General features: G+C 38.3%; 1 protein-coding gene across 1 annotated transcript in view; it reads right to left on the bottom strand.

The window, feature by feature from the left end:
• The window catches only part of ddah1 (dimethylarginine dimethylaminohydrolase 1), a 70,066-nt gene that overhangs the window by 16,210 nt on the left and 28,900 nt on the right, over positions 1-24,956 (bottom strand). Inside the window, exons 2-3 of the mRNA XM_007550827.2 lie at positions 2,167-2,266; positions 785-858 (exon numbers count right to left, since the gene is read on the bottom strand). Coding sequence (XP_007550889.1) covers positions 785-858; positions 2,167-2,266 — 174 coding nt within the window. The remainder of the gene's footprint in view (positions 1-784; positions 859-2,166; positions 2,267-24,956) is intronic.

Below are 24,956 nucleotides of genomic sequence, written 5' to 3'. Positions count from 1 at the left end.
TAAAAAGAGCATTTTTAACAGTTTTATTAAGTTAAAAACACTTAAATGAATAAGGCACATATTTGTGTTGTATGCAATCGTTGCACACAAAGTGATATGCTTCAAGACTAACTGGTCCTTTTTTATGAATAAACATTACAGTTAATGACTGCTGGAAGCTTTAACATTTATGTCACACAATGTGATGTAAAATGGAAGTGTTCAGCCTGCAGCCCAGGTTCCTTGAAATAGAAGCCTCGGCGTTTTTGGTAATAAATGTATGGTGTATCAGCTGTAATACAGCTCACTACGGGGGATCCTTCCTGCCCAAAACCATCACTGTCTATACAGACTTACATATCAAATAGTTAGAATGAATACAAAATTAGATTTTTGGATTTAATATAGCATATTTAAATTACTTACATATTCTACTTTTTTAGATTCACCAACCAATCAAGTTAAAGGATTCAAGTTTCACTCTGAAACTTCACTTTTCCCTTGAGGACTTTTAAACATCAATTTACAAGAGAGCCGGGGATGTAATGTAATGGAGCTCCTCACTTACATTGTTCAGTTTATTTAAATACATCTGGCTCCTAAAGGGCCAACAACGAAGTTGGTTCAGACATGTATGTTTTCTCCTGGTGCTTCAGTTTATTTCCACAGTGTAAAGCACATGCACTTAAGGGTAAATGATGACTTTAGGTTGAACCAGGATGCGAGTGTGTACATGGCTTTGTGCCCCTGAACTTGAATAAGAAGGTATGCTAAATATTTTAACGGATAAACAACATAAACTCACCTTAAATGCATCAGCTAGAATCTCCGCTCCTCTTTGATTTGTCCGTTTAGAAAGACCAACAAAGAATTCTCGACCTGGATAAAAAAAATAAAAAAAAATAAAAAAAACATCTCAAAATTAGAATTTTGCAAAGTCAGCAGAAATAGTGAACAAATCAGGCAGTTTTATCACTTCAATTTTCACTACATTCAGTATGAACGGTGGAGAGATAGTGGGAAATATATATATATATTTAAAAAAAAATACTTGAATCTCTCGGCAAGAATGCAGCCGCACACTGAGCTCAGGGACGGGTTCCTTATGTTGCTGCTGAGCCTTTACAATATGAGCCATTAGTCTGGGCCCTGCCAGCAGGAAATGTTTCTTACCCTACCATGTGAAACCGATTTCAGCTGAAAAGAAAGACACCACAGAGCCAATGTCTAGAAACTCAATTAGGTGTACTGTACTTTTTCCATCTGGCTCATGCAGTGAAGACGCCACTGACCCACATTTTACATCGCCACGGAGTGTAACACAATGTTCTGAGTGTAATGTAGACCACCATGTTTCTGATTTGACTGTGTTTGTCGGTTTTGTCGGCTGCTGCCTAACACATTTAACAGCTGTGCTGATCAGCAGGATGGTACACAACAGTTTTACTACAGGTGAAACTCCGGTGTGTGCACAGGGCCACCAGGTCATGGAGGTCACACACAGGAGTGTTTTTCTAGAGAATTCAAAAACACAGAGACATGGTCAAAGGCACTGACTCGTCTGCTCACATATGGAATATAGGAGCTCTTTTATTTCATCCACCTCTGCAATTTCCCGTTTACTTGCCACTTATACTTTTACTTTCTTACCTTGAGATCAAAGTGGTGTATATTTTCTCTGCAGGTGCCTTGCTGAAAAATGTAACTAAAGGCATACACTTTAAATAAAGTGAAATATATTTGATTACAACATGAAAAGCGATGGTCATCTGAGTTATTATGTACTAAAGTGAACATGAATAAAGTCCAAATGTCCAAGTCCAAATAATGAAGCACCAGAATGTTAACTAACAGTTAGGTGCACTATACATAATATGTGTAAGTCAAATGGTGCATCCTACAGGAAAGTATTTATTCATCATACAGTCCTAAAATATTTCAAGCAATAACAGCTGAACAAGTCACTTTTAAAAATTTTTTTCATAGACCTTTTTTTTTTTTTTACCATAATCTTCCCTAAATCAAAGGGATAGGATGTGTTTTTACTGGATCAAGTTTATATTTACAGTAATTAGATTACAACATACCTTGATGACTTATGAGTCAACCATAATTAGACAAAGTTAAGCACAGAAGAAAAGCCTCAGATGAAAATCCATGAGTACTCAGATTGCAACTGAAACCTACCTGTAAACAGAACGTCTCCTCCATCCAGCGTTGCATTCTCATCCGTCATTTCCACTATGTTCAAATTTAGATCCTTTAGAGCCTCTTTCATCACTTCAGTCTGAAACAGAGCAAAGATTTAAAGAAAACGATACATTGTTAACAAAACAAAACTGAAATTCTGAGACTGTGAGATCCTCCAGGTATCAGATCCCGGTATCAAGCCACTATTAAATGATTAGTATTGAAGTGATGTTATTTTATGATAGCCACACCCCTAGTTAGCCCTCTGTTGCCAGATATTAAACATGTACTTTTGTTTGCTTGCACAGATGGCAAATGTGCATATATGGCAACTGTGCTAAAGAGCTCAGATATTTATTTTTGTAATTTTTATTTAACATCCTATGTCAAAGCTTAAGTTCTTTTCCACTATTTACAATGATGTCCACAGCGAAGGACAGACTGATTTGGATATTTGGACTGGAGCACTATATAAATGCTGCCCTGCTTTAACACATCACCAACATCACAGGTGAGTCAGGTAAGTGGGACTCAGTCCCACTACAGATAACGTTTCACTGATGTCAGGTTTTATCTTCTTACACTGCCCTTTAAAGTTGCTGAATTTCTGACTTCACAAATCAAGACAAATTTCAATGAATTCCTAGCCTGATGACTCAGACTGGAACTGAGGACAATATTTCCAAATTGGGAAATCGCTACCTCAAGCCATTTTTTTAATACAGAGCAATGCAATGATAAGACTCAGTTTTTAAAAGATACATTTTTCACATGATTAAAAAAATGAACAGGTTCAACTGTTCAACATATTTAAAAAAGGATAGTTGCAGAGATTGGTAACTAAACACTTTCTATCCTGCAGGATGCCATTACATCATTTAAATGAGCCTGGTCATGATGTCATTTAGTAGGAAGCACGTTAAAAGTTTTACGACGCAGTGACCAGGGAAAATAGGTATGCTAAAAGATCATCGCGAACTCATGAAATGCCTCTTCCTCTCCTCCTGTTTCAGAACCACCTGCATTTCATAAATTTATAAGGAGAAAGTTCAGGCATTCCACCGGCTTAACATTAAGATGCATTCTTATGTGAATCGCCTGAAGTAAGAGAGGAAATCCACATTTTGTCTCCATATCACCTCAACTAAACACAAAAAGCTGCCAATAAGTCTGCTCTCCTGTCGGACCGCCATGAGAGATTTTACTGTCCTGCTTTTTGGGGTTCTTCTGGGAGTACTTTCCATGTTACCGTGAGCATCAGTGTTTCCACAAGCCCTATCTCACTATGACCTCAGCCCATTGCTCAGAGTGATTTTGTGTAACATTGCTTCTGCTTCTCCTCAGCCATGAAATACCGAACCATGAGGTCATCCAGGTACACTGCTTGTGCTTCTAGATAATGCAGCGGGGATCAGAGACCATTCTCTCCCCTTTGAATCCACAGATTTAATTTCCTATGCGCAGCACAGGCAGAGCTTTGTGCAAAAAATACCAGAATCAGAATCAGCGTTTTTGGTATAAAAACAAGAAATTTTGCTTTTGTTTACTTTGCTCTCAGTGTGCATGTTGTTTTCAAACAAGTATATGAATTTGGTGGGTAATAAAAATAAAAATAAAAAAAAATGTATGTTGCTGATTCCCAGCAGAATAGGTGGGAACTCCAGTTAGTGTTCATCAGAGACACAAGAATCTCTCTGTAGCAGTTTGTTTTTGCAAATAGTCCCGACCTGAAGGTAAAAGTCTAAACAGTTTGTGTCCAGGATGTGTGGGGTCTGGAGAGATGTTAGCTGCTCTTTTCTTGACCCTAAACTTGCAACCTGAAGGTCATACCTGATGACCGAAAAGCAGCAGTGTAGAAGATGTTCCTTACACTAGTTGCAATTCTTTCAGTTGTCAAAAGAAGCACAGTCTGCACCCAGCATTCTTCCAAGCTGTGTCTAAGCATGAGGACCCTCTCAGATGAAGAACAATAGGGACCACAAGTGATCAACAGTGTTGTTGAGATGTACTCAGGCGTAACTAACATAGATTATTCGTTATTGCTCCACTCACTCATAAAGAACACAGCATGCTTCTCTGCTTTGAACCGTGTTCACAAATCCATTGGTGGTTTCTGAAATGTTCTAAAAGTCACAGCATGCAGCAAAATAACTACAGGTAGAAACAAATCCAGCTGTTTTTCATTTCTATTCCTGAACTGCCAAATCACCTTTGGTTTTATTTAGTAGGAATCAATCAATTGTTTCCTGCAAAATGAAAAACACATAATGAAAAGGATAATTAAGAGGAAGCCAGGTGGGTAAGATGCTTGATTTTCATTCAACTAGCATATTTTTGTGTCTGTGTGTCATTTCAGTGGCGGTTGCACATTTTTCTTGTGCAATCAGTGATTCATCGAACATTATCAGCTTCATCTAAATGAGTCTATCAAAACATTTCTTAAGTAAAAATGTTTGAGCGAGTCTCTCCTCCACCAAGGTCACATATGTTGGGTCTATTCCAGTGGGATGTTTTTTGAATGCTTTTTTCTTATCTCATTGGTCTTGTTGAATAATTCTTCTTCTTTGGAATTTTGTAAAATAAATGAGACTCCCTTCTTTCAACACTCAAGTATTTCCTGTGACATGACTGAGAATAATGTGACCCAAAGTGTGATAACGTTGCCTCACCACTGAACTGTATGGTATCTCCTAAATGTGCTGACACATTTGCAAATAAACTTTATGTTCAAATTTAAAAGAAAAGTAAGAATGAGCGAGACAAAAGGTTTCATCCACTTCCAGCTGTAATTAAATACCGACTTATTTGAAAGGGGGAAAAAACAAGTTACACGCAAAAATCCTTAAGATGTCATGTAAAATGTAAACTGTCCATCCATCCATATTCCCACAGTACTCGGCTCATTTTGGAGGCTCCTAAGCAAACAGCAATAACATGTAAAAAAAAAAATTGGTTATTAGTACTGCCACATTTTTACCTATTTGACCAATATTGATGCAAACGATGATTGTAACTAATGAGAAAAATGAGATCATATGTATGTGTGTATATATATATATATATATATATATATATATATATATATATATATATATATATATTTATATATTACAGCATGTACAAGTATAACCTAAGCTCACATCTCTGCCATATAGTGTTGAAGTCAAAGCCAAGCTCCTGTCAGAAGACACCAGCAGGTGTTCTCATGCTGACAGCAAATTCTTTTTTCAAATGTAACTCTATTCTCATTTTGGTTTAAAGAAAAAAAAAAGATTGATGGGTTTTGTCAAACGTCTCCGAAAGAATGGTTTAAAACATTCCCCACAGACACACTGCCAATTACAGTACATTAGGCTTAAAATTTATGCATTTCTCCACTGACTTCTGAGACCCACATGCTTGGCAAAAATTCACAAGTGCAAAAAATAGTGAGGATCTACAGAGTTGTGCAAAAGAATTTTTCCCTTCAGTTATTTCTTTGGCTTGTCTCTTTTCATCATGTCTTAATTGCTAAAAATTAGCACATGTGTTTTTCTTATCTTGTTTCAACCAATAACACCTAGAGAATCCTAAAAAAGATTAAAAGTACATATGTCCATGTTTTGAAGTATTTATTGGAAAAAAATCATGTAGAGGGCATCCAATATGGAATTTCTCAATATTATTTACATCTAAACTTTGCTTAACCCTCTTGCAGTCTTAGCACAATGCTCAGGAGGAGTGCAGCAGATGTCACACCAGTACCACAGGGAAGCAGGGTTGTCCCATCAGACCGTCAGTTCCCGGAACTACAAAAAAAAAGCAACTCATAAGAGCAAGATCAGTGCATGCTGATGGACCATGCACAGAATTAAAACTCCTGGGGTCCAAAAGACTTCATGGGTAAAAATGTATAATGTTTTTTGTGTCTAGTCAGTTTTTCCGAATACTTTCTAAAAGTCTGCAGTGACTTACTGTATTTCTGGGTTCTTTTCTGACTTCCTAAATGGATGGTTGCATAATTCCTTAAATGCAGCAGGTTGACAAATATTCAATGTTTGAACACTGTTCGTTTGTGGATAAATGTATTCATAATGATTTGTGGGGATACAACGTCTTATATATGGTTTTGTAACCCTTTCCAGGCTGATCAATATCCACATTGTTGTTTAGCATTTGTCTTTGGTCATTTAGCCTAACTGTTGTAAGAAAGGTTGTGTTTATGTGATTTCTTGAGTCCAGTTTGTGTCTAGTGAAATTAAATTCAGCATTCCAAAAAAAAAAGTGATTTATAATAGTAAATTTATTATTTAACATTTGAGTATTAGCAATTTCACATATGACCCATAAGGTTTGGATAGGTTTCTATTCAAAACAAAATAAACACATTTTGACCCAGAAACGTCTGTGCAACACCCTGTAAGATGCCTTTTTCAGTAGAGTATGTCTAACCTATTTACCCTCATCTCACCTTTTTTGCTTTGTTTTTTGTCCCACATTCCCTCTATTCTCTCTGGACCCTCGTGGCGAGGTCAAGAATGTTTCCAGAGTGTCTTCTCATGCAGAGTGACCATTATCTCTTACTGTTAGGGACATCCAATACCAAAGTCTGTCTAGGTGCTAACTCACTTTGCCAGTCCTCCTCCTCCCTCCTGCCATCCTTTACTTTTCCTCTTCACTCCCCTCTTCTCCCCTCTGAGTGCTTGGCCAGGCGACATGCTGTTAGTCAGCACCCTACTTTGAATGAAAAAGGCCTTTTAAAATTCATTAGGGGCTGACGGCTCTGAGGGCCAGCCGGTCTGCCTGCCACATTCCTGCCGTTCCAACACAGGACAGCACAGAAGGAGCAGAGAGAACAGCCTTTTATTTGGGCCTTTTTATGGAGCAATTCTCCCCTCTCTTGCCCCTGGAACCCGTGGATATCGCATTCTGCTAAAGAGGACCATCAGTCTGATAGAGCATGGTTCGCTTGGAAAAGGGAATTGAGAACACAACAATAGCATTCCTGAGGGTCATCCTAGCCTCCCTGGACCAGACAACAGAGTCCCACGCTCCAGTATAATGGGGATGCAGCATTCCTCTCAGACTCAAACACAAAGGGATTAACCTACTTGAATGACTGTTAGTTGTCACTGTTAGCCAAATTATTACATTCATTAAAAATCTGATAGACAGTTCAGTGTTACAGTTTATCAGCTTTCATTTAGTTTCCTTGAGAAACATCAAGCCAAGAAGAAGCAACACACAAGTGAGTAAACTAGATATGTAAAGCTTTAAGAATGAACAAAAAAAAACTAACTTGAGAACATCCAAGTTTTATAAAGAACTGATTAAATTGCAAAGTTCGTTTATCAAAGCACTCACTGACATTAAAATGTCAAAGGACATGATAAAACACCTGAGGGGGGATGCCAACTGATTTTATTCGAATAAGGCAGACATATGCTTGATGCATGTACTTTGTGCGTTATCACTGGAACTTTGGCTGGAGATTTTAGGCACCAGTGATGAGACTTACTGATATCAGAGGCTTCATGTAAAGTTCAAAGAGCAATGGAGAACAAAATTGGAATAATGGTTCCAGTTCAGGGCAATCAAGCAAGTGGAATTCAAAATGAACACATAAATGTTTTCAACTATGCAACAGCTAAACGGATAAGAAGATTTGAACCTTTGAGGCGCAGCAAAGCGGACGTCATAGAGACGGTTCCCTTTGTTTGCTGAGAGGCCGAGGTGTACCTTAATGGTTCCTGACTAGATATGGCAACGCTTTATCACACACAGCAGTTTCAATGGCAAAGGAAGTAGCAACTTAATGTTTAGATAAGAGATGCCCTAACTGTCTGTGTTATATACGCAGTCGCCTCTTACAATTTGTAGATTTTATTTGTAAGATGGAAGCTTACAAATAAAAGCTTCCAACTTTTATTTGTAAAAAAAAATGTTTTTTTCATTATAAGATGGAGGCAAAATGGTCATATAAAAATATGTTTTTTTTTATCTTATATCTATCAACATTTTCTTTTCATGATTTAATTAACGACAAAGCACTGTATTCTTCAATGAACATTTTGTACAGTGACATCTTGCTGCTCACAGCGTAGCCCACGTAGACACCGAACCAAGGTCAAACACTAGAAAAATAAACAGAAATATGAGTATGTTTGACAAGTCTAGTGTGTGTCCCAGAGCAAATAAAGGACTTGCTCCGATCAGCGGGGCTGCAGAGATATGCTTCTGCGTAACCCGCAATGTCATGGCTCCACAAACACAGCAGAGCTGCAGGCTAGGAACGGCTGGACAGTCGAGTTATAGAGAAAGCAGCTTATGAATGGACCTGAGCCTCTGCTGCGGAGAAAAACATTGGGGGGGCTTTAGCAAACACATCCCTGCTTGGCACAGACTCCTCCATGTTTATTGGATCTGACCCCTGCAGACTGAACCTCTGTACCCAAACAAGTGGGAAAAACCAATAAACTGCTATATCTCATGGAGAAATTCATTTCATTACTGGTTGGCAAAACAGGTCCTATAAAACAATAGTTCTTTAAAAGTATTGCTACCACAAGAAGGAAGATTTATTATACTCCAAATACTCGGCCAAATATTCATGCTGAACTGATGTTTGTGCGGGGGAAAAAGGCCAACATTTGCAGCAATGCAGGTTAATAGGACGTCAGGAGTGGCTGCTATTTCTTAAAGGAAAAGAATGTGAGCGTTTTCAATGTCAGGCCTTCAAACACTGAACAAATACTTAACATTTACAGTGCTAAAAACAAGTAATCCACAAGATAGGAGTGAATCTAGTGAAGTTCTCATGCAAAAACATGGGTGTGGCCTAATCAACTTTTCTCATGAATAAAACATATTTCTTTAATTATTTGTGAAATAACACAAAGTACATGAGTATAAAAATAAGCATAGAAAATGTTCTTCATGCCAAAAATGGCAACTTATTATGAAAACAACCAACATGAAAGTAAAAGATGGAAATCGGTTACTGAATGCCTTTGGCTCTATCCAGCTTAAGCTTTAAGTTAATTGCAACACTATGAGAGCAGAACATTCTTTTTTTTTTTTTCCAAATGATTTGCATTAGTTTAAATGTAACTACGAAGTTAAAGTAGTACTGTAGTACTCAGTATTTTACACAAAAAGCAATTTCCAACAGATAACAAATGTATGAAATAACAAAACCAGTAAACAAATGTACACTCTGTCTTGCATCATATCCAAGAGTCTGAATAAAGCATGCAACTACAGTGTTCTGCATAAAGCAGTTTCATTTCAAAGTGCTGAAGCTCTGTTTTTATATTAGAAAATGGTTTTATAAAGCAAAAGTTGTGCCATAAAATCTGGAAAGTGTATTAAATGTGCAAAACTTAAATTTGATGGTTCAAAATTTAAAATATTGAGCTGATGCAAGACAGCAAAACAATTCAACCTTCAGGAGACGTGCAAAAAAAAAAAAAAACGTTTTGGAAGATGTTGGACAATTCACAGCTAAATGGAAATTGGAATTCATGACAACTGTCACAAGAAATATTTTTCCCAAAGCCTGTGAGGCTTTCCCAGACCTCTGGCCAACAAACTCTTATTAGCCTGACAGAAGTAAAGCTTGACATGTGCCTCACGTGTACAAAAAATGATTCAATTGAGATGGTTTGAGGAGGGATCCCCTTTGTGTTTGTTTTAGTTCCATTTTCTGGAGGCCCCCGGAAAGCCAAAGTAAAAAATTACCTAGAGCTCTGACACAGTGCAGACTTTTCAGCACTTGTGAGGCCAAAGATGGGGCAAAGAACAGAATGTCCAACCACACAGAATCTATATGGTTCCTCTGGATTTATGTGGCCCAGAGTCTGACTTATCATGGCCTTTCAAGGCGAAGAGGAATATGCCTGGTGTTTGGGGAGTAGAGAGGGTCAAAGGAAGAGGCGGAGAGTTTGAGTGAGTCATATAAAGCTAAAGTTTTCCTTGCAGGATTTCCCTCTCTTCCTCTTAACTCCCATGAAGGGAGTCCTCTTTATGTATGGTGCTGGCTTCATGTGAAATAGAGGAATCCCAGGCTCAAAGGTCAGGAAAGGCATAGGGAGGATTCACAGAGGCAGATGGGAGAATCTGAACCTCAGTCTAAATGAGGACTACATGAGAAAGTAACTATTCCTTTTCAAACTCCTCTCACCATGTGCTCTGACACTGTTTATTTTTCTTTGCATCACTTACACTTACTGGCCACTTTATTAGGTGTACAAGGCAAGCAGTAATAGTAATAGTGGGAATGTTAGACTCTGTCTGGAATTCAAAATCCAACAAGGTGTCCTCTAAGATTTTGGTTCATTTTGACACTGTAGCATCAAGAAGTGGCTGCTGACTTATCAGCTGCAGATTCATGTTGTAGATCTCCAGTTTCAACACATCCCAAAGGTGAACAATTGGACTGAGATCCAGTGACGGTAGAGGATTGCAGAGGACAGTGAACTCATTATCTTTGTGATGCTTTATGCCGACGGAAGTAACCATCTGAAGATGTGTTCATGAAGGGATGGGCACAGCCAACCACTACACTCAGGAAGGCTGTGTTGTGTTAATGCTATGTTGGAATCAAGGGGAGGAAATCTGTTCTAGAAAAGCATTCCTCCACACCATTAAGCCACCACCCCAAACAGTTGTTGAAAGGCAGGATATTTATGCCCAGTTCTACAGCTGAAACCCGTCAGATCACTCATCAGATCAAGTAAATATTTTTCTGATCAGTCGTTGTCAAATATTTGGGAGCTGGGGGGAACTGAGGCCTCAGATTCCTGTTCTCTGCTTACATCAAGTGGTGGAAATTCTGCTCCTGTAGCCCATTATGCTTAAAGATCCAATGTGTTCTGCATCTAGAGATTGTATTAAGCCCAATCCAACTGTAACAAGAGGGTATTTTAGCTACCGCTAATGCTAACATTATGCTCATTGTTCTCTGACTGTAGCAAAGTGTTACTGTTCACAGAATTCATGCTCATTGGATATTTCCTACTTTTCTGGGAGATTTTCTTCCCCAGTCTGATGCTTGGTTCGAAGTTCAGTGGTTCATCTTCACTACCACTATTTTATGACTCAAAGTCCAACTGAACTGAGTTGTTGACATGATTAGTTGATTCACTGTTTTAACAAGCAGCTCAAGCTGAAGAATGTGAAAAACAAATGCATTTTTTGTGTATCAGCAAAGGCAAGGTCATAATGCAGCTAATATTTCATTAATATTTGTGAACGTGAGTAATTTTTGAAGCCGTGCATATTGCCTAGGTTGAAAGAAAATCTGTTCATGCACTTTCACATCTGCATTCTTCTCATTGTTGAGGTGTTCCACCAGATGTTTGCCTTTGTTCTGTCCAGCGTTCCATAAAAGTGGCAAAAATGGAAAAAGTACATTCTGTGAAGAGGAAACACCATCATAACACCACGGCTACACCCACATTTTCCAAAGAATGAAATTGGAAATAGTCCCAAAAGAGGAAAGTCAGTTTGCCATGCATGGTATTGACTAATGCCCGGTTAAAAGGGATTTCCCAAAAGAACCTCCACAGTATGTGAAGTTAGACATACTGGACAGCCTTGTATGGAAAAATGGGAAAAACAAGCTTATGTTTATTGCAGAAAGGGAAAAAAAAGATGGACCAAAAGGTTTCTCATAAATGTTAATGAAGGGCTTTCCCAGAAGAAAGATTTTTTTCCCTTCTTACAGACTGAAACAGGAGGTCAAATGCTAATGCTAAACAGCAGGCCTGGATCAAGAAATCTTCTTTTAATGTGCACAAGAGAAAAACCATGTGGAGATAAACTTACCGCAGAGATACTACAGAGGTGACTAACAATGCCTGATCGGTCAGAGAAACCCAACATGCCTTAGTCATAAAAGGGCCTAAATCAGACTCACATGAATCATCTTGTACTATTAAAAATAACTGGCATAAAAGCTGAAAACCTCTGTTGCACTCTAACATTCATGTTTGAATCTCTAACTGTGTAGTAGCAAAATAAAAACTGATTAATTCTGACCAAGCACCCTTTTAAGCAACTTGCCGCCTAAAATTCAGTCAATATCTACTTCATAAGCCACTGAATCACACATTTAAAAATGGTGCAGCCCCAAGTTAGTAAAAGGTGTCATGAGAAAGTGCTTTCTTGAAGTGCCACAGGCTGAATTCTACACCTCATCTGTTATTCAAAGAATCTACTGAGGAACCTCATCTGCACTCACATGTGTAGTGCTGACATTTTCAAAAAAAAAAAAAGTCAAGATTTCTGACCATTTCACATGTTTTATTCATAATTTTGAGAGACATGATTTTAAAGCAAAAATACTAGGTTGTTGTGACTCAGTGGTTGGCATTCTTGCAAGAAGTTCCCAGGTTCAAATCCCATGACGCCATAAATGCAACACCATGCAAGACAGGAATGAAGCTTTTCCTGGATCTGATTACATGGACATGCTTAGACCATCTGTGCCACTGTCACCAGCTCTCTACTGTTCCTTCCTGGTGCACAGAACTGTAGACCTGGAATGCCCTTGGAAAATGACCCATCTTATTACTCAAGCAATTTAGAGATAAGGTGAGCTATTAGATGTAATTTTTGTCATTGCCTCCTGTTTTTATCTTCAGGAAAATACTAAAGAAATTCAGGTTTAAATAATGATTCCTGATATTAATCTTTTGTGGTGAAACAAATGTTTTTAATGAACATCAACATCAAGCATCAAATGGTCTGTCCATCCGGTTTGCATCTGGCAGGAGATTCTGTAGCATCTGCTGCAGAACAGCCAGACTCAGAAAAACACCATCAAATTGCTCAACAATCCCATCATTAAGACTGTCTGAAAAATACTATGCTGGATATATTTAGCAAAACATTATTATTTGTTTATTATGTAGTTATAGGCACACTTGTGTTTTTGTGTGTGCTTCGGTGGCCAAGCGATGACATTTTATTGCCAATTTCACTTCTGTTTCTTTGTGCAATTACAATAAAATAAAATCTAAGTCTAAGTCTAAACAGGGACTCCACGTTGTAGCTCCAAATATGATGATCCACTATGGTATTTCTTCCAATTTGTCAGCAAGTCAGCAAATTGACGGCTTCCCCTATTATCCTACTTCTCAGCAACAACAGTCATCCAGATAACTAGTTGGAACCCAGTGCCTGGCAGCCTCCCTCTGCTTTCCTGTCAGCGATAACCGACTGCCAGTCGTCAAAGTGACTCGCTGAGTCTTTGAAGCTCCACATGTAGCCCATGTGTGTAACCAGAAGGGTCACACTCACTCCTCACACACAAACACACACAAAAGCTTTGGAGACTACAGAGGTCGCCTCTAAACCTTGGCTCTCCACGCACAAACATGCTACTACAGTAAAACGAGACAGGCTGTAATGGAAACGGCACGCTTTCCAGACACTTCAGGGGACAACAAGAGATTGGACCCCATAAAAAAAAATACACAAGCCATGACTCCTACCATGTCTCGACCAAGGGACACTGATGGGAAATATCACAGCAGATGTTTTTTATGACGATATTACACAATTGATAATGAACCACCAAATCTAACATTTCAAAAACAGCAAAAACAACATGATACCAATTCTAATGTAAATAAAATGTAGATAAATGACCACATAGTTTGATTTTGTCAGTCGTTTTCTTCTTAATTTGAATTCAGAGCTTCTGCTGAAGGGAGACATGTTTCTGATTCAAATTCGAGCAACTGTGTTGCATAACAATCATATTGCAAATTAATGCAGCCTGCCAGATGGAAGGTGTTTCTCAAGAATGTGCTCCTCTGGGTAAATTGTTTCTTTCTGAATTTTGCGATAGCCACTCTTGTAAAGTGGAAGGGCGTCCCCCTGAGTGCTCTGGTGATCCCTGGTCCCACTGAAGCCTCGACAACTTATCTTTGCCTTTTTAAGGGCTCAATATTTACTAAACCACTTGTTTTCACTGTTCTCAATGTTCCTTTAGCTTGGCGTTGCCATGTCAACCATTGTTTCCTGCTTGTCAACTTTGGACACTACTATGAAGTCTGTTTGGCTAGCTGTTACCTGATTGTAAGTATGGAGCTCCAAGTCCTAAAGGATCTTAGTTATACCATTTTGGCTGTGGGAGTTGCATTCCACACTTAGTGCAGAGGTCTGCACATATTTAAGGATCAGGTTTAGTGTGACATTTACTTGCCAATGTGGGCGTTGGCAAGTAAAAACGACTATCAACAGTACAATATGGATTATCTTTGATAGATTATGAATGGATTAATTAATAATTAGCAAAGTCTGAATGAATGTCTGTTCTGACAAGCTTATGTACTGAAAGCATCCACTTCCAAATGAATATTTCAGAAACTGGTTATAAAATGGATATTAATTGCTTAGTTTAACCAGACAGTGCACTTCTGTAAGATCAAATATATTTATTTTATGTTCCCAGATTTTAGTCAAGGTTAACATTTTAGCTTGTCATACATATTTTACATTTAAACAGATATTTGAGTCTGCTTCAGATCATACAGATTGTTGTTTCGAATCCTGGTTTCTTTTTTTAGCCAGGACACAAGCGCCAAATAATATTTAAAACTGAAAATTAACTGGTGTTGAGATGAATTCTGGCATCTGCTATAAGTGAACAGGAGATTAGAGAAGCAGCTATAAGTTGAAGAAGCATTTCAGTCTCTCCCTTCTCCTTCATTTTGCTGTAATAGAAGTGGATCACGTTTCATCCCAACCCCTCCTCTCAATAAGCCTCTTCCATCTGATAACATGCAGTGCTCTTCAGAAGCTCTTAAACCTCGCCATTTTTCACATTCTCGGGATACTGGACGGTGTGATCTCATTGGGCAAGCAGAGGTAGTAGGAAAATAGCCCCCGGCTGAGCCTTTGCTTCAACATGGAAACTTAAGTTAACAAAAACGCATGACTGCGTACAAACTTGACTGTTGCTGTGGTCAAGTTTGAGTGAAAACAAAATGTTCCCTTCTGTTAAGTGCATTCTGCAGACAGTTCGATGATCAGACTGTACGTGCAAACTGTGTGCTTCAAATTTCCTACCCTTGCTGTGAAAAGCTTATACGTCTTCTACATGTGTGGAGGACACACTGAGCAATGAACACCGACGACGCCACATTCTGTACTTTCTATGTCTGAGCACAGCCATTCAAGCTGGATCTACTGTAGCTTTTTGCACGTCGTCCAGAAAATGACACTTTGTTCTCACCTGACCCCCCAAGCCCTGGTGGACTTATGGTAAACTGCCAACATGACATCTTACTGCTTTCTTATAACAAAGGCTTCTGTTTTTCCCACTCTTCAATAAAGACTATTTTTGTGAATGCGTGACTAAGAGTTGCCTCATCGACAGATTCTCCCACTTGAGCTGTGCCGCTCTACAGTTACTACGTGTCTTTTGGCTGCTCTGCTTGCCAGGCCTGTATGTTTAGGTAGTCAGTCATGACCTGGTAGGTTTGAAGTTGTTCAGTACTCTGTCCATTTGCAAACGACAAATTGAAGAGTGATCTGTGACATGTTCAAAGCTTGGGAAATTGTTTTCTAGCCTGACCCTGATTTAAATTTGTCCACTACTTCATCTTTAACTTGTCTGGTGTGTTCAGTAGTCTTCATAATTTTGTTTGTGCACTAATGTTCCCTGAGATGAAGTATTGCTTTTAAAATGCTGTAGCTGTGACATCCAGGTAGCCTGCCCTGATCCTGTTCAAATGGTGCTTATCTGAGGATTACATGAGGATTGTGAGAACTTTGCTGCCACTAATTATTTGGCTAGTTAAATCCAGAGAAATATTATGCATGAGCTCTAATTTTTATATTGTACTGTATCTTTAAATGCCACAAAAATGAAAGGCTAATGAATCACACAAAATTCTGTACACTAACTTAGCTTACAATGTAGACTCCATTAGGATTTCGAAAATAGCTTATTAACTTATTTCCATTTGAGAATGTAAATTTACAAAAGTCTTTATTCAAATGTTAGCTTTCATCTATTTTATGAATCAGATAATTTAGTGATGCAATCAGATTCCTTCAAGGTGCCCTGCGGTTGTGCTTGTGGCAGTTTTTGACACCATAAAGCAATTACATGGTCTCTGCTTAAGCAATATTCTGGAATACAAATAAAGTTGATCCATTAGGTTTGTTAATCAGGCTAAGTGTGTTTGTTTGTGCTGAGTGATTTGCAGACCTCTCGCTGGAGTCCATAATTGCTAAAAAACAGACAAGAATGTTGAATTGTGGAATAGCTGTGAGTCTCTTACTCTACTGGGGTTTACCAAATGAAGTTGACTACAACTACAATTAACTACAAATAATTGTATGTAAGAAGACAGGTATCAACATACACACAAATGCACTTACATACAGGTGACAACAGAATGAACTGTTCCCTAAAAAGTCAAGGATATTTAATCCGATCTTAGCCCTAGCCACCTAAGTGGTACTGTAAAACACAAAGAAGCCAGAGTTTTGAGTTATCAACAAAAAACTTCCTCACATACTCTCATAAAGAGAAATATCCCGGAACTAAAAACATCCATTATGCCAGTCTCTGCTGAATCATTTACCATAAATAAGATGGAAAAAAGTTCAGAAGTATGTAGTCTGGCTTTTATGTAATGCCAGCAGCCAGTCATTCAGATACATGGGGTGAATACTGGGAAGCAGCAAAATAAACAAACAGTCTTTTCTGAGCAGTTGATGCGTTTTACAGCTGCAAATAGAAAAGCCAACTTTGAATAAATGCATTTTGAACTACCTGTGATTTTACCTTATAAGGGTCTCTATGGTTTATATGAGCAGAAGGTAGGTAAGCCAGGTTTAGCTTTAGAGAAGAATATTTCCGCCAGCTGGTGAGTCTTTGTTATCATGAAGAAATGATGATTCTGGCGCTGTCAGCAGTGGTTTGGGAAAGCTTGAGGTGGATGACCAAAGAAATTCCACAGTTACTGCTTGATCCAACATTGCTCCATTTAACCAATCCATGCTATCATAACACACACACACACACACACACACACACACACACACAGAGAACCTACTGGTGGTGGTCTGAGGTGGAACATTGTTGAAATCCAAGCAACCACTGATCCAAAGGCTTTGTGATTCTTGAAGCTTCTGAACCATTTAGGCAAACGTATACGGTTGTCTGGAAAATTGATGAAACCGCGTTAGAAGCAGCATACCTCTGTGGTCTTTTCCATAGTAGGATGTGATCCTACTATGGAAAGGTTATTGGGGTTTATGTCCAAGAACATCCAAGCAATTGCTTTTTGGGTTTCGGAATATTGACATCAACATCAAAAGAAAATCTGCAAGTTTTGAAGATGCGGAAGAAGAGAAACATTTTCACTGCTATACATGAGGGAAATAATAATAAAAGCATTTTTTTATTGCAGCAGGATGTTATTATATTTTAGAAAATAAACGTATAGTATATTTATTCAGTAGGGAAAAATCCTGTTATGAAATGATATTAAAAGCACATGCTCTAGCCTATTTTGCCAATGGGACAGCACTTAGTGTGCACTTAGAAAATAAAATAGAGAGCAACCTTTGACCACTCCTCAGATTCGTTGGATACTCTCTTAAGAACTGTTTATTTTAGGATGACAGTTAATTTCATGTTTTGTGTTGAGTCTTCTAGTGAAGTCCAACAGGTTATTCATTTAAAATCTTAAATATCCATAATACGATGCACTCTAAAAAGGTTCCCAGCCCCCTTGAAAAACAAACAAACCCATAGTATCACCCATCTTCCTCCATATTTAACTGTGGGGAGTGTTTACTTTTCTACATGTGCCTTTTTAATCTCACCTCAAACTCAAATGGAGTGTTTGGATCACTCCTTCTTTTAAAGTATCAATAGTGTTTAGCAAACTTTTAATTTTCACCTCCAAAATATCATCTTGTCATGCAGGCAACATCTAAAGGTTGTTATGGAGACTTAATGACCAGGATGCAGCTCATTCCTGCAGTTTTCTGACAGTGAGCTGTGGAGATGTTTTGGTTCGCTCACCATCCCTATAACAGCACCTGGTGGCAACATAAACTTAAATCTTTTTGCCCAGTTTAGTGGTAGGTTATTTTTTTCTGTCCATTTCCTGACCTAAACAGAACCCACATCTGCCCTTGAATGACATGCCCTCTGTCTGTTCCCTTTCTGAAGAGAAGCAAAGAGAAATCAGTGTATTTTTGGGAAACTGAAAGACGTAGATTACCAATTAGGTGTTTTCAGAAGCTACTCAGTAATAACAAAAATGCATCAGTTATCCTTATTCCAAAGGGACTGTGAGCATGTAATAAAGTAGTAGGTGATTTTTTTTTCAAATTTTAAAGCCTGAGTTTATGTTACTATAATAAAAGATGTATTATTTATTTTAACTTTTTATACATCTCAAAAGAAAGATTAACATCTTTCATTCAAGTTACAAACGTAGAAAAACGTAACGTAAATAGTAGAAAACTCCCAGGCTACATCTGTTCTGTTGCACAAGGACACAAAATTGTGAACCAAAAGTATGTTACAGATATTCATGGCTGTTGAGGCCTGAAATGCAATACTTATTGAGTCACTTGGATCTTTGATGTTGCATAGTAACATCATACACTGTGTGCCCTCGTTATGGCAAACACGAAGAAAAAGTATGTGCAGCCTGCTGCCTTACTGGGACAAGGTCGCAGAGTTCAACAGCGAGGACCCCAGCAGCGAATCACAGTGACAGCACAAACTCACAGAGCCTTGACATAATCAGTTAAGCGTGCATGTGCTGTACAACTGTCCAATCAACAGCTGCTGAGGTACTCAAGCATGTGTGCCGATTTAGTGCCAGTGATTATACAAATACCTCACTCAGTGAATCACAGGTCACAGCTATGTAGTACATGAAGACAAATACCTGTGTGGAAGCTACATTAAACCTGTTTGTATAAGGTTTGGGCTGCGTTCAGACACTGTACCATGACACACATGGTATTCTTTTTGCGTCAGACCTTCTCACAAGTGTTCAAATTATCATTTCATACAGACCGCAATGTTGCATCCAATATGGATAGCTGTGGCAGTTTGCTAAATGGGAGATGTGTTACTGAGGGTTTTGAAAGGGGGCAACACTATGTTATTTTTATGTTTCATAAGAAATGTCACAAAATATGAAAGGTTATTCAATGAATAAAATTGGGGAAATTATTCATAAACGGGCATTTCAAAAACAAACAATAGACACAATTCATTTTAAGAAATTTGACATTTAAGACAAGATATCTGAAAAAAGTGTTTTTGTCTTCGTAGGTGTTAAAATTTTACTATCATGAAAAGATTCATATTTGATAGTGTTTTAATTTTTCCACTTCATCAAGCAATGATTGTTTACAGCAAAGCAAAGAACACACAACATCCTATAAAAAGTTACATAAGCAAACCAGTAACAGTTATGTGGATATAGACTCAATTACTCTGAGAAATCAGTAACTGTACTTTGGCATTGGATAAATAGATTGCAAATGGAACAGAAAACAACATTACACAAGTCAACTATTTTAGTTACTGGTAGCCACCAATCAGAAACATTTTTTCTTTTTATCCCTTTAGCATTTTAACATTTTGCAAATTGAAAACTTTCCATTCCCCAATGACTTCATGCATTCAGTATGAGGAGATCACGCAGATGGTAGGAGACATGAACTGAGTGTACGCACAAGGAAAATGTGAATTCCTGCTGACAAACTATGGAAGAATGAGAAGGAATTCGCCTTCACTTTTATTTCTTCCTTCTTAGGGAGAAGGATATGATGGAAACAAAAAAAAAAAATCTTTGTAAATGCTCACCCTTGAGGTTTTATTTCCAAAACATGGGCAACTTCTGACTTAAAGATGCAAGGAAACAATACAATCAGCCTGAGACAATAAGAGGATGTGAAGAAAAGGGCTGCTAAACAATCAGAGCAAAAGATTTGAGTACTTCGGTCATGTTAGTCATTATCCTTGAACAGAAGAAGTGATGTGAAAGAATGCAGCCATCCCCTCATTGTGATAACATTCCATCAAATATCAACCTTAGCAGCACATTTTCCAACAACAAAAGTACTCCAGGTCACTAAGTGATCAAATATGGTTTGTGTGACAAATAAAACCTTCCTAGCTTGAAAATTACACATAATTTACATTCAGCCGGGTTTATTTTAAGAGCATCTGTCATGAAGCTCTATTTCTAAAAGATCTGCTTTGCTGCATCTTCATTTGTCCATTAGAGTCCATAAATGGCTTTGTTTTCCTCTAATAAGAGCCTCTTGAGGTCAGGAAGGGGGAACTGACTGAAATAGTTTTTCTTTAAATATTTCAATAAGCTAAGTCAAACATAATTATTGGAGCTTGACATCCAATAATTAACATACATTTACTCTTTGGATACGGAAAGAAACACCCATTCTGCTTCAGTTACTCCCTTCACAATTCCTGCTGCATCACAACCAGTCACTTTCCCAAACAAATTCCACATCATTGGCAATTAGGATAAACAATATACGGGCAACTCTGATGGCACTGACAGCTACAATATCATATTAACTCTTTATTTAGACCTCAAGCAATTCACATCCATGTTTCTTCTACAGGCCTATTGTATTAGCAAAAGGGGGTTTTCACATGTTGAACAGTGAATAGGTCAGGGCACCAAAATGTACATCTTACTTTGGCTTTCTGACTCATCGTTATTTGCTCCACTGTTATGTAATTTTTTCCCCACATGAGTCAGTCACTGGTTTCTGTTCATGTACAAAGCCATTGTTGGTAAAACTCTTTCATACGTTTTGGGGGACAAAATCTTCATTCAAATCAACATTTTGGAAAAGTTGGTTCTGAAAGTGAGAACTGAGCTGTGAAAGTAGGTTTGGGTTTATTGCATGGGTTGCCTGTAATAATCTTTAAACTATCCTCTGTAAAATATGTACTCATCCATCAATCCATCCATCCATCCATCCATCATCCCCTCTTATCCCTGCAGGGTTACAGTTTTTCTGGACCCTACTGGCACCATTCATTAATTGAGAGGTACAAACGCCTCTTATTGGGCAACAATGACACATAGGACAACAATGCATCCATTCTTAAGGGCAATTTAGAGTAACCATTTCAGATAACCATCATGTCTGTCGACTGTGGGAGGAAGCCGTGGTGCCCTGCAAGGCAACAGGGCTGCCAACTGCCCTGGTGAGAGCCCTGATAGTATGTCAGCTACCTGGAAGTGTTTCTAGATATGTTGCTTTTATGTAATTTACTACTGTGGTGTAACTAGAATTTGTTGCTGCTATCTTGCGACAAACCTAGTTAAGTAATGGAAATAATTGAAAAACTGACCATATTAAATTAACAAATTAACAAATAATATTAAGCACACATATTCAGATTGTATAAACAGAAATAATAAGGTTAAAACTGACTGTCAGCAATTAGTATGACTGCATTATCTTAATAAAGCAGTCCTCTCTATCCATTCTTTATGAATGACTGAATGATAAGGTCACAGATATGGCACAGAGTCATCCTCCTTACTTGGACCTGAGCCTTTCATGGTCACCTTATCTGTTTGTGTGCCTAGCAGTCACTCTGACTAACAGCGAGCAGCTGAAGGCCGAGGGTACTTCAGCATTCCAGAAGAAGCTTGAATGCCACCAGACCACAGTAAGAACATTCCAGTGTGACTTTATCTGTGGGCATCTTTAATGTGCTCAGTATGTTGACAAGCATGATGTCACGACTCTTACTGGGCAAAAAAGGAGCAGTTCAAGCATTACTGAGGGTTTGTGTAAATAATATTCAACATTTGATATGTGAAGAGGAGCCTGCTTTTTTATAAGTGTTTATTAGTAAAGTTAAGTCAGTGATATTCTGACAACTCGTACATCTTACATTTTCCTGAACTTTTGGATATAAAGAAAGCTTCTGCAGTTAAAGCACACAAGTACAAAATGTTTCACCCTTTTCGAATGATTTAGAAACAAGTAAAAGTTCTGTGTTTTCCCAAAAACTGATCAAAGAAACTGGCAAACGTCAATTCTGCCCCTTTCAAAACACTTGTGATTACTTGAAAACATACACAGTGTTGACCAGAAACTTTCAACATGTGAGATGAATACATTTCATTCATGTTTTGGAAATAAGAAGTCTCAGCATATTGTCAACATTGCGGTCAATCCTTTGTCTACACAACTGAAAGTTAATTCAATTTAAATAAATAAAAAATAATAATAATAACCCAGAAGGAGAGTAAATGTTGTAGTAGTATTTTCAGAGTCATTGTGGATGCTGATGCTGTAGTGATCACCAGTACCACTCAACCTTATATCAAATATAAAGAGGACTCTGACTGAACACTGTCATTTTTATGACAAGCTATCTGCTCAATATCTGGGCAACAGAGATTATATTTCACATCAACATGTCCTGGAAGATACCATCAGTTGTTAGCAATCACTGCTAAAATACTTAGCCAGTCTGATGGCAAAAGATCATCGAGTACCGGATATGAAAATAGGAAGAGATGGTTTGAACTTTGTCCTTCTCTCTCTCTCTTTGGTTAAAAGTAAAGGTAATTTTATATAGCACATTTTCAGCAACATGGCAATACAAAGTGGTTCTGTTCTGCATCCGTGAAGACTGCTTTCCAAACTTTTCGAGGATTTAGACTTTATATTTCAGGTATAATTTGAGCTTTTGAGATGCTAATCACCTGCCTCCAGTTGGACCCGAGGTACATCCTGAACTTGTCATCAGCAGAGCGTTATTTGACTCCCTTCACATATTCAACTGTTATCACTGGAAATGAACAACGCAGCCAGTAGATTTAACCTTTCACACTGACCTTTAATGAAGAAGTTTTCTTTCTGTTGATGAGGTTAGTGATTTGTGAGTCTTTACTGTAATGAACTTCATTTTACATGTAAATATGCTACACTTCAGCTTTGAACTCTAAAGCCAATCTCTGTAAACACAGCCATGCCTCTTTTTTATTTTGCTCCCTGAGACACAGTGTTCTTCAAGTCTCACTGACTTTATCTATTAAAAGAGTCAAAAGCAATTGAGCTTGAGTATATAATGTCAAATTGTATATTTAATTGCAGTTTCAGATAACTACCCTTTCTCAAATTGTCCATTTATTTAGGGTCTTATTTTTATGTGGACCTCATGAAATGCTGGATAATGTCACAGAGAACTCAAAATTACCTTCCAAAAATATAAAATTAGTCAAACAGAGACTGATTTGTCTGGTTTTCTGTGAAATATAACCAAACCGATATCCATCTGAGAAATTACTGGGTTCTATTTCCAAATGGCAGACAAATCAGAGACAAACTATTATTTCAAAAGCTGAAAGTGTCATTTTTATTTTTTGCAAAGGTTGAATATGATCATTTTTAAGCAGACGTGGTGTCACCAGATTGGAATGTGAAATCGAGCACAGTGGGAATGTCTCATAATTTGTGCTGTGTGTGTGTGTGTGTGTGTGTGTGTGTGTGTGTGTGTGTGTGTGTGTGTGCGTGCGTGCGTGCGTACGTGCGTGTGCGCGCTATGACTGTGTCCCTCTTCAGGTCTGCTTTGAGACAGGTGTGCTTTCTTGGGAAAGAACCATCTCGATTATTGCCCAGAAAGCCTTTTATTGCCAGAGTATGCAGCCAATCACATGCAAAACACAGGTGAACAGGTAGGAGAAAACAGCCATCAATCACTTTGTACACTGAGGCCAAACTCCTGCTACTTACATGCACACATGCGGAACCGCAAAAAGGAATAAAAACAACAAAAAAAGGGACGTGCAACACAAAGACCAAAGTGTATTTTTGGTCGTCAGTTTGAATTTTTCCAGGCATGTTTCTATCATTATCATTCCTGGAGTGGCTCATGTTTGAAGTCAGCGGGCCGTACAACAGCACATCGTGCACTGTGTACCGAGCAGGATGGATACATAGAGACGATGGGTAAAACAGGTGTTATGATTCGAGGAGAAAAAAATGAGGGGAAATGTTGGTAGAGAGACAAAAATTACAACAATGATCATTTTTTACCCCAATTCTCTCTGACAAGGTCCAACTGTGTCTGATTGCATTTAGCCGCTACTTTCCTCTGCTGTGAGATCAGTAGATTTGGTCTATCATCAATACGGAAGATCAGAAGAGTCCAAATGTTTTAAAAAAAAAAAAAACTGTTGTAAAATCTCATTAGTTTAGGCCGATTTATAAAAAAAAAAATAAAGTTTAGAAGCTGCAGCAAACTCAACCCCTCCTCAACCCTTACACCTCACATCTCCAAACTCTTGGCAGGCTTATCAGTGAGGAAATGGGAACATATTGAGCATTAGTTTATTCTCCGTGTGAGACAGAGTACGCAACGGGATTAGCTTTGCTCCGGCCAGCACAACTCCCAGACTTATAATTATACGTGGGTGCAATGGGAAAAGAAGAGGATGGGGATATTTGGTCTCGTCTGTGCGGAGAGGAAGTGTCTTCTAGCAGATATCGGACTGATGTCATCGTCAGTAGCCTGGAGAAACAATCAATATTATGCAAACTGACAGAGCAACATCAAATGACGCAGCACATGGGCTTTTGTGCAGTTCAGGAGGCAGAAATGGTTAATAACCTCAACTTTATCTACACGCCAGCAGAATGGGCCTTCAAAGTGGATGACAGCATGCAGGAAGCATGCTGATACTTGTTTGAGTGTGTCGTGTTTTTTTTTTTTTTTTAAAGGGCTGATGTAATACCTATCTTTAGTC

The sequence above is a fragment of the Poecilia formosa genome, unplaced genomic scaffold (assembly GCF_000485575.1).
Source record: "Poecilia formosa unplaced genomic scaffold, Poecilia_formosa-5.1.2 Scaffold38, whole genome shotgun sequence".
Taxonomy (NCBI): domain Eukaryota; kingdom Metazoa; phylum Chordata; class Actinopteri; order Cyprinodontiformes; family Poeciliidae; genus Poecilia; species Poecilia formosa.
This window is presented reverse-complemented; position numbering and strand designations above follow the sequence as displayed.